This window comes from Pistacia vera, unplaced genomic scaffold, assembly GCF_008641045.1.
Source record: "Pistacia vera cultivar Batoury unplaced genomic scaffold, PisVer_v2 Contig673, whole genome shotgun sequence".
Classification (NCBI taxonomy): Eukaryota; Viridiplantae; Streptophyta; class Magnoliopsida; order Sapindales; family Anacardiaceae; genus Pistacia; species Pistacia vera.
In genome coordinates this window covers 458,907-477,454 of record NW_022196527.1, presented here as the reverse complement: position 1 = coordinate 477,454, position 18,548 = coordinate 458,907, and the positions used below count along the sequence as shown (strand labels likewise).

Here is an 18,548-nt window from a genome sequence, read left to right as displayed (position 1 = left end):
TATAGCTGGATACACGTCAGCTATTGTGCTGGCCTTGTGAAACACGACTCTCTGGCCGAACCAGCACTGCTGTAAAGATATGATTTGTTCCTCCAATCTGGAAGCATATACATGTGGAAAAGATTGTGTTGTACATAATATCATTAAAAAAACCATTTTCTGGTCCTTGTTACTTTTTGTTGAAATCTTAAATTAAAAGAAACATCATGGGAGTTTACAAGCGTTTGAACGTTTGGTAAGTAGCTGGAAAATTCATTCCTATAAAGTTCAAGAGATAATTACATGAATCCTCATGCTCCGTTTGTTTGTTTGTTTAAGTTTTTAAAATAGTATTTTATTCTAAATAACATTTAATTAAATAGAATAGAATTTTGAGAATGTGTTTAGTATATATTTTAAAAATATTTTCTGAAAATATTTATATTAGTTTTAAATCCTCGTATTTGATAATTTAATTAAATACTCTCTCATAATAAATATTTATAAATTAAAAAAAATATCTCCACCCACTCAACTATTGCTGACAACCGACCACCACCACCACCACCACCACCAGATGATAGCCAAAACTCATCGGAATAGTGTACAACTGACTAGATTAAACAATCATTATGTGTTAATCTGGTATTTTTTAACTAAATCTATCATAGATCTGACTGAAAATAACCAGATGTATGACTAATGATTTGGCCGTTGATGGCAGCCACTCAATTACATAATTTTACTCCTTCAAAACCGTGTGACAAGCAAAATTCTAAATTCAATTAAACTGAATTTTTATCTTTATATCTCAATCAATATTAGCATCATCTAAACAAATCTATTTTCAAATTATATATTACTTTTCTCATTATTTATTATTAAGATGATACTATCAAATCAGTCCTTTTATAGCTTCACATGGTTAAGGCCAGTAATCTATTTTTTAATCCGGTCATTATCATGGTGATATTTTAACCAATTTTACCCTCACTTAATAAAAATTCGGACACAAATGCCCTCCTTTTAATGTCAAATAACAGTTGACCCAACCTATTGAATGACTTCTAACCTTTTTAATTAAATATTTAGACAAAAATACCCTATATAATAATAATAATAATAATAATAATAATAAGAATAAGAATTTTGTAAGGCATTTCAATAAAACAATATCTAAGTATTTTTTGTAATTACGATCAACCAAATACATTAATTATTTATACAGTCCACACGAACCAAAAACAATAATAATTTAGACTTATTAATCTTCAAGGTTACCTATCTCATCCATAATAATTTTTTTTTTTTTTTTTTAGTAATAAAACATTGTTGGAACTGAACACTCCTTAACAAAAATTGTCAAAACCAGATTTTGGCCATTAACAACGGCCAAAGATCAAATAGTTAAAGATCAAATAGTTAACAGAAAACGACCATATCAACATTCAACACACAACTGAAAATTTCTAATTGGTCGTACGCCGTTCTGACGACTGCTGGTTGTCATTTGACAATGATGATCGACTGTCCTTTTGGATGACTAGAGTGTTTTAGTTAATTTTAAACTTTTATTGTAGGGATATTTAACTAAATTACCAAATATAAAGGGTTAAAAAAATTAATATAAAATATTTGGTAATCTATATAACATACCCATAAATTTATTCCTCCTAATCAAATATATAAATATAATATACCTACCAATTTATTCTACCATAACCAAATATATTTCCTTAAACATTCATAATAATCTTCAAAATAATATATTTTTCAGTAATATAACATTCCATGAATCCACCACACTAAATTGAAGAGACTTTTTGGAAACTTAATGGATTTGAAATTACTAGCACATTTGATTATAAAGAAATAGGGAGTAGCGTTAAGGTATGGTGTCACGTAATTCTATCACAATTTGGGAGATCATTCAAAGTCAGAAAATAACGCAAAATCCATTCCCATACAAATTCAATAAGTATATCAAAGACTGGAGTGAACAAAATAAGAAGTTATACATGGTAATCAACGACACGAAACTCTACAAGAAACAGGCATTAAAATCTTGTAAACGGCCAGTTGTTCTTCAAATCATATATAAAATATTGTAAAATCTTTTGACTTTTGAATGTGTTCATGTCCTTCCATGATCCATTAATTTCTTTCTTCTGAGGATCTAGCCGTTACACAAGGCGAGACTAAAGATTGTTCTACAGCTACAATGCCCTGCTATGTTTTTTAGGACTAAACCCTGGCAAGTTCTAGAAGTTGTCTGATATACTGTTCATGATTTTATGGTACAGTTCAGCACAGACAGATGTGTGAATGACTGAATTCAACTAATTTTAAATTCGGGCGACTGAAATAAAAATATAAAGCATGTTTCATTATTCAACCAAGTGCATTCCGTCGAGGAACGTAGCCAGGAAACATGAATACATTAACGTTAATACTAACGAATTTTTCCATCTAGCTTGATGCATCGGTCTGATGGCGGGCTTTCTCCTTCTCCTTCACTTCGCTTCCTTGGGTCTTGTCATAAGCTTCAAGAAGTTTAAGGAAATTAATATGACTCATAGCTTCAAAAATGGATTTCTACGATTAATAAATTGATGATCTTACAACAGAAGAGAAGGCACCACTTACCTGGGTGATTTTCATGGATTTCCTTATCTATTTCGACTTTAGGAATGGACTGATTGCCTCCATAGATGCCACCAAATCCTTCTTCATCAGACCTCGTGGCATATCCCTCTCCATATGAATGAGACATCACGTCCCTTAATCACACACACCAACACACCCCAGAAATAAATTTGATAAAATTAATAATAAATATAATAAAAAAAAATCATATGTAGAGACGTGGTAAAACAAACCAGACAAGAAATAATTAACCATAACTAACCCTGTTTTCTCTTGCGGGTTATTCGGGTCCATTTTCTCTTTGGGGTTCATCTGGTTCTGAGAAGTATCCATGCTTGATGGATTCTCTGATCGCCTAGACTGAGTAATTACCTGCCTAAATTTGACGACTGAAGCTTTTTGGCCAACGCTATATGGAAGAGGAGACGAGAGAACAGTTGGTGGATTGGCTCTAACTGATCTGATTGCGTGATTCATTTTCGTCTGATGATATCAAGATATGCTATTTATATACGCAAATTGAGACTGATCATTACAAAGATGAAAGATAAGTTATATTTAGTCAGTTCAACATACTGATCCTAGTCTGTCTTTAACAGAAATCCCCCATTCACGTCGCCATAACACGTAGCATTATAACTGTGACGTGTTGAGCTGAAGGAAGCTGAAAGAATGTTCGATGTCTGCGTGGACTTTTAAGCCTTGTATAGCCCCTGGTTGTGAAACGAATGGCGTCTTCTTAGATTGGCACCTGGACACGAAATAACAGAGATTTGGAGCTATTCTTTTTCACTTTTTGTGAAGATAAAAAGCTCAATTCTCCAAGCTTAGAAAATCACAGGGCCTGAGCGAGGGGGCCAGTTTAGTATCAACTGACCCATTATCAACTTAGGCTCAATCCAAGAAGCGTTCCCCTACATAAGATCTGTTGATTTTGACCAGTCCCCAGCTATTTTAGGCCCAATTCTGCAACACGCCAGTCTTAAAGGTGCAAACCCATATTAGCCATATAAACCCACATTATATAATTTTTATAAAATACTATATGTAAAATTTTATATTATCAATTCGATAATTATAGCAACATATATAATATATCAAACAACTTATGTTATTCATAGTATTAATTTTTTTTAAAGGTTTATACTTTATAGTCTGAATTAGATTAAAAGGTAATTTGGCCCAAATTTCCTAATAGATTTATTACATCAGTAAATTTGTCTGATTCTCATTCCTAATCTCCTTCTATTTCATTGGATAAAATATTTGTGTTATTTAATGGTACTTCTTATTAGTTGAAGAAAAATAATAATATTATTAGTTTTTATTTAATGATGCTTTTTATTAGCTAAATACATGATTTATTATTATTATTATTATTATTGAAAATGAATGAAGTAAAAATCTAATTTAAAATTTTAAAGATGTTATATACTTAGAAAATGAAATCTCAACAGCAGTGTGAAGAGTTCAAATATTTCGGAAAAAAAAAATAATCCTACACATATAATATTAAGTGATAAAATATAATTATTAATTTTAAATTAAAATTAAATTTTTACTCAACTGCAGTAATGAAAATGTTGTATTTACAGTATTATTAAAAAACAAATAGAAAAACCTTTTAAAAGATTTGACGAGACTTGTCATCAATCTCAATGAATAACATGATTGACAAAATATTAATTTAATATACAGATAACATGATTGGCATTGGGTAAAAATGGAAAACTGAAAAGAGGGACTATTTAGAAATCAAATTAAATGATGCCGAGAGAATTGCTGACGCTTCTGCAAATGTCAGAGTCTCTGCCCGACCCCACAATCAAACTATTTTCCCAAATTACCTTATCCTACAAGTTCTAGAAACTTCCACTTTTTACCTTAATCTTTTCAAATAGTGACAGTTTTACCCAAAAACCCACTCTATTGACCTAAAATCCATAAAGAAATAACCACATTTTAATTAAATAAATGTTTGAAATTATCCTTTTCTATTCAGATGAAAGTGTCAGTATTTGGAAATATTAAGGTGAAAAGTGTGAATTTGTAGAAGCTGTGGGATAAAGTAAGTTTGGCGAAGCCTGGAGGAGTGTTTCAAGTTATGGGACTATGAGACCGTTGCATGTTTGCATCTGTAAAAACGTCATCAACCACATTCATTTCTCTGATCCTACACCGCCGGTAACGACGTGAACGCTTCCAGGTTTGGCAATCCGCAATTGCATACCAATTCCATAAAGAGCAACAAAATTAAATATATTTGTTAGGTTAGAATGTAAGATGGAAATTTACTGTATCAGCTTCTAGACAAAAAGAAGTTACAAGACTGGGACCAAATTTGAATTCAGCCCATCGGTCCAGCACCTAACCATAGGTGGTCGTCGGACCAACTGCAGTACTATACACATAGCACTTCAATAATGTTGGTAATTTCTTCTGTAAAGTTCTAGTCTTCTAGATTACCAAAGAGGCTCTGTGTGAACTTTGAAAAAAAACAAAAATACCACATCTATGGCAGAGACTAATTTACATATCTCACTTTCACAGACCTGATCCAAACAAGTTTGACATCTGATGTTTACCCACTAAAAGGACAGTAAATGGCAATGTCCAGAAGGGTATTTCTAAGTGTTGATCAATAATATTCTTAAGACAAAGCTACAAAACATAAGAAGAAACTTGATTGATCAAATGGGCTGTGAGGGACTAAGGTGGAGAGGACGCGTGCCAAACTGCACAAAATTGCATTCGAATTGCATCGGGACCCTTAGTTTTGTCTAGCTTATAGAAATTGTCACTAAAAAAAAAAAAAATCCAGAATGGTCAAAATTAAGATTAGAAACAACAACGCAGCCCATTGCCCACCTTGTCGATGGTGCTCTGGTCTGGCCCATGGATTTCTCGTAGAGCAGCTGGAAAGAGGGAGCTTTCTCCATCCTTGTTTCTTCTCAATATTATGCTAAAAGATAAGGTACCATGTTTTAGGTTCTCCTTCTAAGTCTTATCTTCGATTGTATAATGAAAGGGACAAGCATTTATGCATTTATTATTTAAAGCTATAATCAAAGAAAGATGAATGCCTATGGTTTGAGAAATAACATAGGTGGGCAAGAAAGCCAGCAACAGAAAGGGCCAGTTAATCAAATTCAGGTCGTTTTCTGTTCATAAAAATTGCAAGTTAAGGCAACAGATTGTCTGGCACATTTTAGCTAATGCACACAGCTTTTTGTAGGTCTTGATAACAAATCAAATCAATTGCATGGAAAAGAAAGTCTTGTGGTTAGTCTTCATCAACTGCCAATTACAGTAATCCCTGAACTGTTTACAGCTTGTAGGCATTAAAAAAAAAAAAAAGAAAAACATCAATCACAAGTCACAGAGACATTGACATACAAGTTTCAGTTTTTTTTTTTATGATCTGGTGTAGCAAAAGAAACAAAGAAGCACTGGCCTGCCAGAACATAACTTTGAGCTGCTGAAGAGACACAAAGTTCAAAAAAATCTGCTGTCATCAAGAACAGTTCTTATATCAATTCACATTCAAAAGCACCCTATATATGAGCATTAAAAATTAAACTAGGGTCATATCAACATCCAAATTAGAGAAACAGTAAAGCAAACATGAACAGAAATTTAACAGCTTAAAGCACAAACCACGTAGATTTTGAATTCACCTTTTTACAATTTGTCATACTTTTAGGCGCCTCTAAGCCCAACAAAATACAGCTAGAAACTCAATAAAACTAAAACAAGTCCATAAAGTAGACAACAAGGTTAATAATTCTAATGCAGTGATTTTGAAATTCCTTGGTTGCCATTAATATTAACAACCTGTTACATCACTAAATAATGAAACTGGGAACCCATTTCAGATCAATATAACACCATATCTGGTGAAAACTACAACGACATTGAGTCAGAAAAACCCACCGACCATCAATCAACGCCACGATGAAACAGTGAGAAGAGGCACCTTGTTCCATGCCAGAGATAGAAACTTAGGTTGAGACTGAATTAATGAGTACAAATTACTGTAATTATAATGCCATAACAGTATCTCGGCCTGACTAATTGCATAATGGCTGAAGGGAACCGGCTCGAAACCGGCACTCTCCATCAGAACCCTCCATTGTTCCTTATTCTCCACTCGTTCTCTTCTGCTTCCCACTCCTTCAGCTCCAATCAAACCGGCAATTTTCCGACCAAGTATTAGTCTCTCTAGTTGTAGTCTCTCTACCGAATCTCGGGTCATGTTTGGCTCTAGAGACTCAAACACAGCTGAGTAATACTTCAAAGCGTTCTTCACACGAGTTACAAACCCTACTCGGTTCAAACTTGATTCATACTCACTCAGAGTCACCACTTTGGGATTTAACGATTTGGCCATTCTCAGAGCTGTCTCTACAGCAACTGGGTTATCATCTAATAGATTGTACAACTGAAGCATGAAGTTCACAGCCAACACCTCATCCGGCTCAATTTTGAAGCATGAAGCATTGAGTTGTTCAATTGGTGTTAGAATCGGCTCGAACTCGAATTTTAATTTCAGAACTTTAGCAAACTCACGGAGACGATTACCCGTAGCAATGAGAGAGGCAGCAGGTGACTTACCAAGAGCCGGAGCAGGTATACCCGAGATCCGAATTTTGAGAGCGTTTGCTTTTGGGCGAGACGCGAGAGCTTGCAACAGAGATGCCCATTGAACTCCGTGAACAATTCCAAAATCAACTATGTGAATCTTGTTTGCTTTAGCAGTAGCTTCAAGTATTGCTTGATTAGCCGTTAAATGTGCAAACTTTGAATAGGGACAGGCATCGTTTAAGGCCTTGTAAGAGAGAATAAAATCCCCACAGTTTGTCTCCAGGGTGGATACTGTTTTCTGTGCTTGGAGAGACACTTTGTTGTAGAGAGCTTCAGTGAAGTAAAACGCCATTCTTTCTATTGGATCTCCGCGTTCAGATACTGACTCTCTGAGCTTAATCAGCAGTTTAATAGCTCGGTCCGGTTCAGACTCCGACAGTCGAGCGCAGTCCAATAAAGCCCTTATAATTGGTTGTGCTATGTCATTTTCCGGTGAGCTAGTGGAGGCCGACGCACCTTCTGCTTGGTTTTTGAGTACACTTGACTGTACAGGAGGACTTGGTGGCTTGGTTTCTTTGGCCGCCGACACGGAATGTGGGGGAGATGAAGGTGGTGGAGTTAGTGTAATGGTTGGCGGTGTTGGTGCCCATACAGCAGGGATAACGTTCTTTTGAGGTTCCGTGAAGATAACTTGGTTGAGATCGGACGGCGAAGAACAAGCAACGCTGAGTCGACTCGGGCAGCTGGCAAAGGGATCGGTTGGATAAAGACCAAAATCAGCATTGTTTTGCCACGCGTCACAGGCAGATGGAAGATTAGAACTATCCGTTGAGTGTCCACCGTCCATTAAAGTCTCCATCCATTCATCGGAGTCAAACTCAGCACCAGGCCCACCGCCAAAATCAGAGAATCTAAACCCACTGGAATGGTGATCGATTTGAGGAAACGGGAACGCAGCTTCTCCAGTATCCAAAGGGTCAGGGAAGGCCGGGCCGGCGAGACCATAACCCAAATTTGAAGAGCTGGACATAGGGTTGGTGGTCCAAGGGTTTAAAGAGAAAGGATTGAGACCTAAAAGTTGCTGTTGCTGCTGGTTATGTTGTTGTTGCTGTTGTTGTTCTTGCTGTTGCTTCTGCTTGATCACTTGTTGGGCAACAGCCATTAGATTGCCACTATCTGCACACATATATGCCATTGTCCGGCCAAATCTCACCGGAAAAAGATAAAAATAAATCTGCACTCACACATTATCACAAAAGCATTAGCAAGACAAATAGAGTGTGATGAAAGTGCTGTAACATACTAGATTTTTATAGTTAAACAACTGAGAGTTAGAGACAGAGAGACAGAGACAAAGAGAGTACATACAGAAGTAAAGGCCCAGAAATAACGGGATGACAAGTTCACAAGTTGGATTTGCTTCAGCTTGAGAGAGTAGAGAGATATAGAACAACTATAGAAGATAGCTTTAAAGAACGAAAGCTCAACCCATAAGACGGAAACAAACGTTTTACTGTGGGTCCACCTTTCTCTATTTAGATCAAATAAACAAATGATCTGGTGTAGCAAAAGAAACAAAGAAGCACTGGCCTGCCAGAACATAACTTTGAGCTGCTGAAGAGACACAAAGTTCAAAAAAATCTGCTGTCATCAAGAACAGTTCTTATATCAATTCACATTCAAAAGCACCCTATATATGAGCATTAAAAATTAAACTAGGGTCATATCAACATCCAAATTAGAGAAACAGTAAAGCAAACATGAACAGAAATTTAACAGCTTAAAGCACAAACCACGTAGATTTTGAATTCACCTTTTTACAATTTGTCATACTTTTAGGCGCCTCTAAGCCCAACAAAATACAGCTAGAAACTCAATAAAACTAAAACAAGTCCATAAAGTAGACAACAAGGTTAATAATTCTAATGCAGTGATTTTGAAATTCCTTGGTTGCCATTAATATTAACAACCTGTTACATCACTAAATAATGAAACTGGGAACCCATTTCAGATCAATATAACACCATATCTGGTGAAAACTACAACGACATTGAGTCAGAAAAACCCACCGACCATCAATCAACGCCACGATGAAACAGTGAGAAGAGGCACCTTGTTCCATGCCAGAGATAGAAACTTAGGTTGAGACTGAATTAATGAGTACAAATTACTGTAATTATAATGCCATAACAGTATCTCGGCCTGACTAATTGCATAATGGCTGAAGGGAACCGGCTCGAAACCGGCACTCTCCATCAGAACCCTCCATTGTTCCTTATTCTCCACTCGTTCTCTTCTGCTTCCCACTCCTTCAGCTCCAATCAAACCGGCAATTTTCCGACCAAGTATTAGTCTCTCTAGTTGTAGTCTCTCTACCGAATCTCGGGTCATGTTTGGCTCTAGAGACTCAAACACAGCTGAGTAATACTTCAAAGCGTTCTTCACACGAGTTACAAACCCTACTCGGTTCAAACTTGATTCATACTCACTCAGAGTCACCACTTTGGGATTTAACGATTTGGCCATTCTCAGAGCTGTCTCTACAGCAACTGGGTTATCATCTAATAGATTGTACAACTGAAGCATGAAGTTCACAGCCAACACCTCATCCGGCTCAATTTTGAAGCATGAAGCATTGAGTTGTTCAATTGGTGTTAGAATCGGCTCGAACTCGAATTTTAATTTCAGAACTTTAGCAAACTCACGGAGACGATTACCCGTAGCAATGAGAGAGGCAGCAGGTGACTTACCAAGAGCCGGAGCAGGTATACCCGAGATCCGAATTTTGAGAGCGTTTGCTTTTGGGCGAGACGCGAGAGCTTGCAACAGAGATGCCCATTGAACTCCGTGAACAATTCCAAAATCAACTATGTGAATCTTGTTTGCTTTAGCAGTAGCTTCAAGTATTGCTTGATTAGCCGTTAAATGTGCAAACTTTGAATAGGGACAGGCATCGTTTAAGGCCTTGTAAGAGAGAATAAAATCCCCACAGTTTGTCTCCAGGGTGGATACTGTTTTCTGTGCTTGGAGAGACACTTTGTTGTAGAGAGCTTCAGTGAAGTAAAACGCCATTCTTTCTATTGGATCTCCGCGTTCAGATACTGACTCTCTGAGCTTAATCAGCAGTTTAATAGCTCGGTCCGGTTCAGACTCCGACAGTCGAGCGCAGTCCAATAAAGCCCTTATAATTGGTTGTGCTATGTCATTTTCCGGTGAGCTAGTGGAGGCCGACGCACCTTCTGCTTGGTTTTTGAGTACACTTGACTGTACAGGAGGACTTGGTGGCTTGGTTTCTTTGGCCGCCGACACGGAATGTGGGGGAGATGAAGGTGGTGGAGTTAGTGTAATGGTTGGCGGTGTTGGTGCCCATACAGCAGGGATAACGTTCTTTTGAGGTTCCGTGAAGATAACTTGGTTGAGATCGGACGGCGAAGAACAAGCAACGCTGAGTCGACTCGGGCAGCTGGCAAAGGGATCGGTTGGATAAAGACCAAAATCAGCATTGTTTTGCCACGCGTCACAGGCAGATGGAAGATTAGAACTATCCGTTGAGTGTCCACCGTCCATTAAAGTCTCCATCCATTCATCGGAGTCAAACTCAGCACCAGGCCCACCGCCAAAATCAGAGAATCTAAACCCACTGGAATGGTGATCGATTTGAGGAAACGGGAACGCGGTTTCTCCAGTATCCAAAGGGTCAGGGAAGGCCGGGCCGGCGAGACCATAACCCAAATTTGTAGAGCTGGACATAGGGTTAGTGGTCCAAGGGTTTAAAGAGAAAGGATTGAGACCTAAAAGTTGCTGTTGCTGCTGGTTATGTTGTTGTTGCTGTTGTTGTTCTTGCTGTTGCTTCTGCTTGATCACTTGTTGGGCAACAGCCATTAGATTGCCACTATCTGCACACATATATGCCATTGTCCGGCCAAATCTCACCGGAAAAAGATAAAAATAAATCTGCACTCACACATTATCACAAAAGCATTAGCAAGACAAATAGAGTGTGATGAAAGTGCTGTAACATACTAGATTTTTATAGTTAAACAACTGAGCGTTAGAGACAGAGAGACAGAGACAAAGAGAGTACATACAGAAGTAAAGGCCCAGAAATAACGGGATGACAAGTTCACAAGTTGGATTTGCTTCAGCTTGAGAGAGTAGAGAGATATAGAACAACTATAGAAGATAGCTTTAAAGAACGAAAGCTCAACCCATAAGATGGAAACAAACGTTTTACTGTGGGTCCACCTTTCTCTATTTAGATCAAATAAACAAAATTTTTCATATAAAATAATTAAAAGTGAAATGATGGAAACCCTTTGCTAAATGCCATAGTATCTACAGTAACCTCATATAGAACCTGCTTCTCTTTAGTCTTTATTTCTCTCCAGTCGCAGTACTAGTGCGGCACGTATGACGTGGCCTTATATGAAGGTGGGACCATAATTCTTAATATGAAAACATAACCTCATTAGTTTACACGTGTCTATCTATTCTTCTCCCGCTCTGTACGGGGTCTGGAAATTGTAGGTCCTACTCGCCACAACACGCCGATATACGGCGCGTTGATATCGCCGTCTAAATGACGTAATCCTCTATGATCTTCTTGATAACTGAAACAGAATCCTCGCCGTCCGTTTAAAGATCTCGCTTGCATCATCACAGTAACACTATGCTTTTCGTCTGTTACTGAAAATGACTCGTCGTACTTCGTAGTAAGATTAAACAACACTCGCTTCAAAATGTCAACACGTGTAAATAAATTTAGTGAACTGTCGTTTAACTCCCAAAAGCTTTGCTGAATTGCATTTGCATATAAATAATGTTGAGGTCATTTTTACGGTATTGTTTTTTCATTTTTCATTTTTCATATTTTCCATTCTTATTTTTTTATTTCAATTTATTCACTTATTATTTTAATAAAGACACAAAATATATAATTAAATTTGAAAACACATTAATCTTTAAAAAATCTATGTTTTTAATTCTCCCTTCTATCAAAATTATTAGTATATATCATAATAAAATGATTCATATTTATTATTAGCTTATCATTTATGTTTAAAAACATCTCATATATAACTAAAAATTAATTGTTACAAGAATTCTTAATATGATGCATTTAAATCAATGATAAATAATAAATTAAATTTATTGAGTTGGATAGTATGTGTGTTGTGCGATAAATCTCCGAAGTGTAGATTCATGTCACGTGTCATTCTTTCAGGTTAACTTTATTTATAAGTTTATCGTTATAATTGTATACAAGCATACGTTTTGCTAAAATTAGGGATATGACTTTCATTCATATTTTGTAACTCGTTTTTGTGCACAGCAAAAACATAAAATATAATACAAGAATAGTGGTAGTAAGATTTGTAATTGAGTATCTAAACCACTTTAAAAATATTTTTTTTGTGCTATTATTTGATTCCTTATTCATACATCGATCTAGCATCGAAATTACGAGTTTTATACAAACTCGTACATAGATTTTACCACATATTTTTTGTTGGTGCAAATTACAGCATTTACATTATTTGTAAAGGAAATGAATTATCTAAAACTTTTCATGATCACCCAATATTCTTTCTATTTTAACGTAGAAAATCTAAAAAATCAAACTCTTGTCGTTTTATAGCTAAACAAGTGTACTTGTATAGGACAACTAGCAATTGTCATTAGTTTAATTTCATATAAACGTTGGCATTTGGAAGAGAAAAAGAGGGCGATTATGATTTATGAGTAAAGTTAGGATAAAAAGGATAATAGAAAGGTGAAAATGTTTTAAATAGAGAGGTTTTCTTTGGTCTTTAATGATAAAGTGGATGAGTTTGTGAATTAGGGCCGTTCTTTTTGGGCGGTTAATGGGTCCAGAGTGGGTCCAGATATTCCAAGGGAGTAATGGAGTAAAAGCGGTACAGTGGGGTCCGAGAAGGAGCAATCTTAGACCACCCAAAATGCAACCATCGAGGAAAAGCAACGGTGGCTGATATTTTGACGGGGGGAGCCAACGTAAACAAACAACATTAGCTTAACAAAGAAAGCAACTACACCTTTGCACGCCTCCGTGGTGTCTCCACTGTAAAACATTAAGATGAAACTAAACGACACTCACTCAATTCTTCTTACTAGTGACCACATTTTCCAGTTCAAACCTCTCTTCTTTTGTTTATTCACTTCACTTGGGGACCAATTCAATCCATTAGTTTCCATCTTTTTATCGTATTTAATTTTTTTTTTTTTATGACTAATCCTTCATGACCTTAAAACTATTAATCGAGTAAGAGTTTCAGTGACTATCCTTATTAGTAATCGAAAAATGACTTGAATTCATAACTTTTTTTCTTAAAAAAAAAAAAAACCTAAAGTATCCAAACCAGTTTATATGCACCTCAACTAATCTTTGAGGCTCATTGAATACTCTACAATTGGCATGTTCTAGGTAAGCCACAAATATGATAAGTAGCCTCAAGGTGATTTGAACTCACGAAGTCAATAAACAAGCAAACATTCTTGACCATTACGCTAACCCTTTGGAGTTAATACACTCCAACTAGTTTAAACTCAAGACCTCTTGAGTAATAAACCCAAGAGTCTCTATCAAACTACTAGATGACCTGGAAGTAGTTTGTATTTAATTTCTCTTTAGAGCATTTTGACGTATAATTCTTTTATTGGAATTAAGTTTAAGCTAAGATTTAACTATTTTTACACTAAAATATGCAATAGAGGAGAAGAATTTATAACAAAAAAAGAAGATACAAGAATTAGTAACATAATTAAATGGGGACGCAGTGATGTGATACGGGATATGTAGAAGGTGCAATCCGATGTGGAAAATGTACATGAAAGATGGGGAGTGAATCAAAGGTTTCATAATGGTTATAAAATGACTTTTTGAACAAGTATTCTATATTGTAACAAAATTGGTAGACAGAATTAGACGTCTTAATCGCAGTCATTGGTTGGATGATTGGATACGAAATTGCAGTGGTCCACATCTTCATAGCCTCCACGGCCCACCCCACCCCCCATCAAACTTATCTCAACTTTCCTTATTTTAATTTAATTCTCTTTCCACACTTCTCTGCCCACTTCCTTTCTTTCCCTTCAAATTATCTCCTTACACACCACTCTAAGTGCTCCTCTTCCTATCAATGACTGCAATCACATTTTATTTCAAGTTTTCAACTCTTTTCTTTTCTTTTCTTTTCTTTTTAAATTAAAATTATCCTGTTTGCGTAGGATTAAAGCAAAATAGTTCAATGTATTGTGTACCGAGTTGGCGAGTTCAGTTAACCATTCAAATTCATTTGGAATGTTTTTCCAAAAAGGCTGCTTTTTTTTTTTTCTTTGGTTTATTATATGTTCTTACGAAAATTCGCAACAGCCAGAGATATACAATCGACCATGACGAGACTGGGTAGAATGTATGCATAATTATAAATAATCAGCTAGGGACATGTTGATGAATCCATAATGCAAGAATACATGAGACTTTTTAAATTGGTTTAATAAGTTAAGACCAAGCCTACGTCTACTGATATATTATTGCTTATGTTTGTTGCATACACAAAGTAATTACAATAAGGCAACACGTAATAGCGAGTTGAAACACTTTGTTAGTGATTTCTGTGATTGTATGAATAATCACATATCAATCCCCCAAAATAAAGGTGAGGGCGTGAGGCCTCCATTTTATACACAATGTCTGACAGTGGTTGAAGGTTGGTATTACAGGGTAGATTACACGCATAATCCCCTATAATTTGGATCTGAGTCAGCTTTCACCTATGCTTAAGTTAGAACACCCATGCTTAGGACTAAAGAGTTTATTGGTTAAGTCATCTGCTGTGGGAGCAATACGTGGAATGATTATGACCGCTAGATCTCGGTATGACTTATAGATAGATGGCACATATCTGGTCGTCGGAAAATCATCACAACATTATCTGTATACAATTCTTTATATTTTTTTTTCCAGTTAAAACATTGTAAAAATTTAGAAAAGAGTATTTGAGTAGAAGATTTTTTTAATTAGAATAATTTTATGATTTATTTGAAAAGAATTAAAATATGTCTCTAGACTAATAACTCCCTTAATTTGATCGAAAACATAATAAAACTCGTGCAATTTTCAAAGCTAACAGAAACTACTCTTGCAAGGGCTCTTTCCTCCTTCAATGGATGGGAGGCCATAAATGATTAGGAAGTTAAATTTATGCCTATGGGGAGTTCAAGATTAATTTCTAAAACTAAGGGTATCCTAAAGTAAAAACTAAATTTACAGGGACTAAATGGATAATTTTCTTGATAAAGTTAAAAATTTCGTGGGGCACAGACTCTGCCACTGTATTCTTGGAAGTGGTAGTGAAAAATTAAAGGGGTCCATTGTAAAAATTAGGTGATTTTATTGTACGTTAATTTTGTTTTTTATGAAACTGGAGAGGAATGGTAAAAAGTGTGGACTAACCTCGACGGGTTAACCGCACTTGAGTAGCGGAGTGATTGAATAAAGATTTTTAGGAGATTGTCTAAGAAGTCTTCTATTCGGTTCATCTTGGTTGTTAATAGGAGTGATCATTAAAGATTTATTCGATCGTTAATTTTAAAATCCTAAAAATTAGTTGAAATATGCATAAACTGGTCTAAATACCCTAATCATTTAAAAAAAAAAAAAAACCACGATGGGTTATGTAGTTAATCCTTTGTTATTGCATTTTATTTATAATTAAAATTGCATAAGAATGTGTTTAATCTTTACATACATCAGTTTCAAATTGAGAACTAAACTTTATCGCTTATGTAAAGTAAATTAATGGAAGACGATAACAAATAAGTAAAAGGTAGAAAAATAAATAAAAGTTGATTGACTTTGATCAAGTCATACAGTCACTCATAGAATTATATGTGGAGTGAGTAGTTTGAAACATGTTTGTTAGAAAAAGGTCTATGTACCTAATTTCGTTGAATATATGTGTAATAAACTTGGTAGGTAGTTTTTTTCCTTTTTTTTTTTTACTTAAAGAAATCTTTAATTTGACTATGGTGGATACAAATTAAACATCATAAACTAAATAATACAAGTTGAACATAATACAAGTAATGTAATTTGAGGTGGAAGCTTAAGCTAACCCTAAGCCACATGAAAGATATATAGTAATTTGGTTTATATAAACGAAAAAAAGGATTGACATATTTAAGATTAGGGGTGAGATGGGTACAGGGTAAAACTGCCCCATAGGATTCGATTCCAGTTCTAAACAATGGGATTGGGAATTCTCGGTTCTGGTTCTCGTTCCTAAGTGCTAGAATTGGGAACCGGAACCGAAATTGAGGTTTAGATACTGGATAGGAACCGAGATTGAATTATAATTTTTGTAAATTGTTGGAGTTGTATTTGTACTTTTTTGGAGGTGTATTTGTCATTTTTTTTAAAGTTGAGATAACGAAATTAACCTGATACCCAAAACCGGACCTATGTGTCAAATTACGATGGTTTGGTTCCTTCAAAAATTATAGCATATCCATAACTGCTCATCCCTACCTAAGATTATATACACAATTCAGATGAAACGATGATGAGGAGGAGGATAAATTTATATAACAATAACTACTAGCCCGTGGCTAGCTTTCAAAAACTGATTGTATATACAATAGTCACTTGATAAGTCAACAATCCCATCTAGATCCGGCACTAATACAATACAAGTTGGTGGCAAATAATTATACAAATCCTTAAATTTCAAACACTCTTACCAATCCAACATTATTATAAAAATAAATAAACAAAAAATATTATGCATGGCTGAAAATGACACAACAATCACCATTCAAAGCTCCAGGCCATCATCCTTTGCTCATAAAAATCTGGCTGTGTTTGTTGGAGTATTTAGAATAGTATTTTTGAAAAAGTTGAGTTGTTTTTTTATAATAGAATTTGAATTTGAAAATGTGTTTGGTAAATTTTTGGAAAACATTTAGATTAGTTTTAACTCCTTATATTTGTTAATTTAGCTAAACACCTTCTACAATAAAAGTTTTAAAATTAACAAAAATATCCTTACACACTCATTAAATGTCAATAGCTGGCTACCATCGTCAGAAGGTGGCCAAAAGTCATCGAAATAGTGCACGATCAGTTGGATCTGGCTGGTAATGCTCTAATCTGGCCTTTTTTTGGGTCAGATCTACAACCAAAGATAGATCTGATCGAAAAATATCTGATCGGCGCACGACCAGCCACATCTGACCGGTCGTACGCCAGTCTGGCAAATTATGGCAACCTTCAAACGGTGGTGGCTGACTGTCGACAATATGTGGGTGAAGGGGTGTTTTTGTTAATTTATAAACTTTTATTGTTAGGAGTGTTTAATTAAATTAACAAACCTAAGCGGTTAAAAAAAATCTAAATATTTTGAATTGAATATAATATGATTGAATTTTGATAATATTAAAATAAATATATTTTTTGATAGGTTTTAGATAAGATAATAGGATAAGATAAGAGTTTGAATAGAGAAACAAACACTAACCCAAAAGTGTTACCGTTAACTTAAATTTATATTCATTTATCTAAATGACAGATAATAGCTAGGGAAGTTACTGCACTGTCTGTAGCACCAGGCTACCAGCAGCACTCGAGAAAAATAGGGATCGACCGCATTTGAATTTTCTAATATTTACGTGAAGTAGAATATTTTCGTTTTTGCATGCCACCAAAAACAAAGTACTATTTTTCCAATACGCTGCCAATTGATGGTGCGTTTCGAGTAAGAGCATTTCCACGAGGGAGAGGGATTGGACTGGACTGGACTGAAGCAGAAAAGTGCATAAAGTAAATAAATGAAACATGTCAAACTTGCACTGAAGGAGAGTGTTGATTTCTAGAGACCGGATTGAGTGGAGTAGACTACTGCCATCACTGCGACTGTGCGACACTAGTGCCTCTCAATGTTTTTTTTCATTGGTACAAGTTTAAATCAACTTGGTTGTGGAAGACACCGTATTGACTAAATCAATTAAACTACTCCATTTAAATTACAATATCATTTTTTTTTTTAATTTAAACACCTTGAAGTCATCAAGATGATGATTATAAGAGTTTAAATTATTGAACTATAATAAAATACTGAGACACCCACTTGGTATACATGATTGATGTACTTGTCCCCTGTTTTATAATTTAAGAAAAAAAAATTTATACTAAAATTTTAGATCATATTGGATTTGGGTTCACAGTGGTCCACAGTTCCACACTCCACATGCCTCGTGTAAATCACTCACTACGTCACCCAGGTACAAATTAGTGACTTCTTCTGTCACCACCCAGATGGACT

The 18,548-nt window shown here is 35.4% G+C and overlaps 3 protein-coding genes across 3 annotated transcripts; all 3 read right to left on the bottom strand.

Annotated features, from left to right (window-relative positions):
- Window positions 1-1,937: 1,937 nt before the first annotated feature.
- LOC116113143 lies at window positions 1,938-3,193 on the bottom strand. The gene is made up of 3 exons (XM_031399295.1): window positions 2,888-3,193; window positions 2,626-2,759; window positions 1,938-2,522 (listed from the first exon to the last, which is right to left on the bottom strand). Exons 1-3 carry the CDS (start codon window positions 3,100-3,102, stop codon window positions 2,449-2,451), a joined length of 423 nt encoding a protein of 140 aa, XP_031255155.1. The 5' UTR covers window positions 3,103-3,193; the 3' UTR covers window positions 1,938-2,448.
- Window positions 3,194-6,260: 3,067 nt separating this feature from the next.
- LOC116113155 (SCARECROW-LIKE protein 7-like) lies at window positions 6,261-8,695 on the bottom strand. The gene is made up of 2 exons (XM_031399312.1): window positions 8,578-8,695; window positions 6,261-8,443 (listed from the first exon to the last, which is right to left on the bottom strand). The coding sequence occupies exon 2, from the start codon at window positions 8,402-8,404 to the stop codon at window positions 6,569-6,571; it is 1,836 nt and encodes a 611-aa protein (XP_031255172.1). The 5' UTR covers window positions 8,405-8,443; window positions 8,578-8,695; the 3' UTR covers window positions 6,261-6,568.
- A 285-nt stretch (window positions 8,696-8,980) lies between these two features.
- LOC116113142 (SCARECROW-LIKE protein 7) lies at window positions 8,981-11,415 on the bottom strand. Its single transcript, XM_031399294.1, has 2 exons — window positions 11,298-11,415; window positions 8,981-11,163 (listed from the first exon to the last, which is right to left on the bottom strand). The coding sequence occupies exon 2, from the start codon at window positions 11,122-11,124 to the stop codon at window positions 9,289-9,291; it is 1,836 nt and encodes a 611-aa protein (XP_031255154.1). The 5' UTR covers window positions 11,125-11,163; window positions 11,298-11,415; the 3' UTR covers window positions 8,981-9,288.
- Between the last annotated feature and the right edge of the window lie 7,133 nt (window positions 11,416-18,548).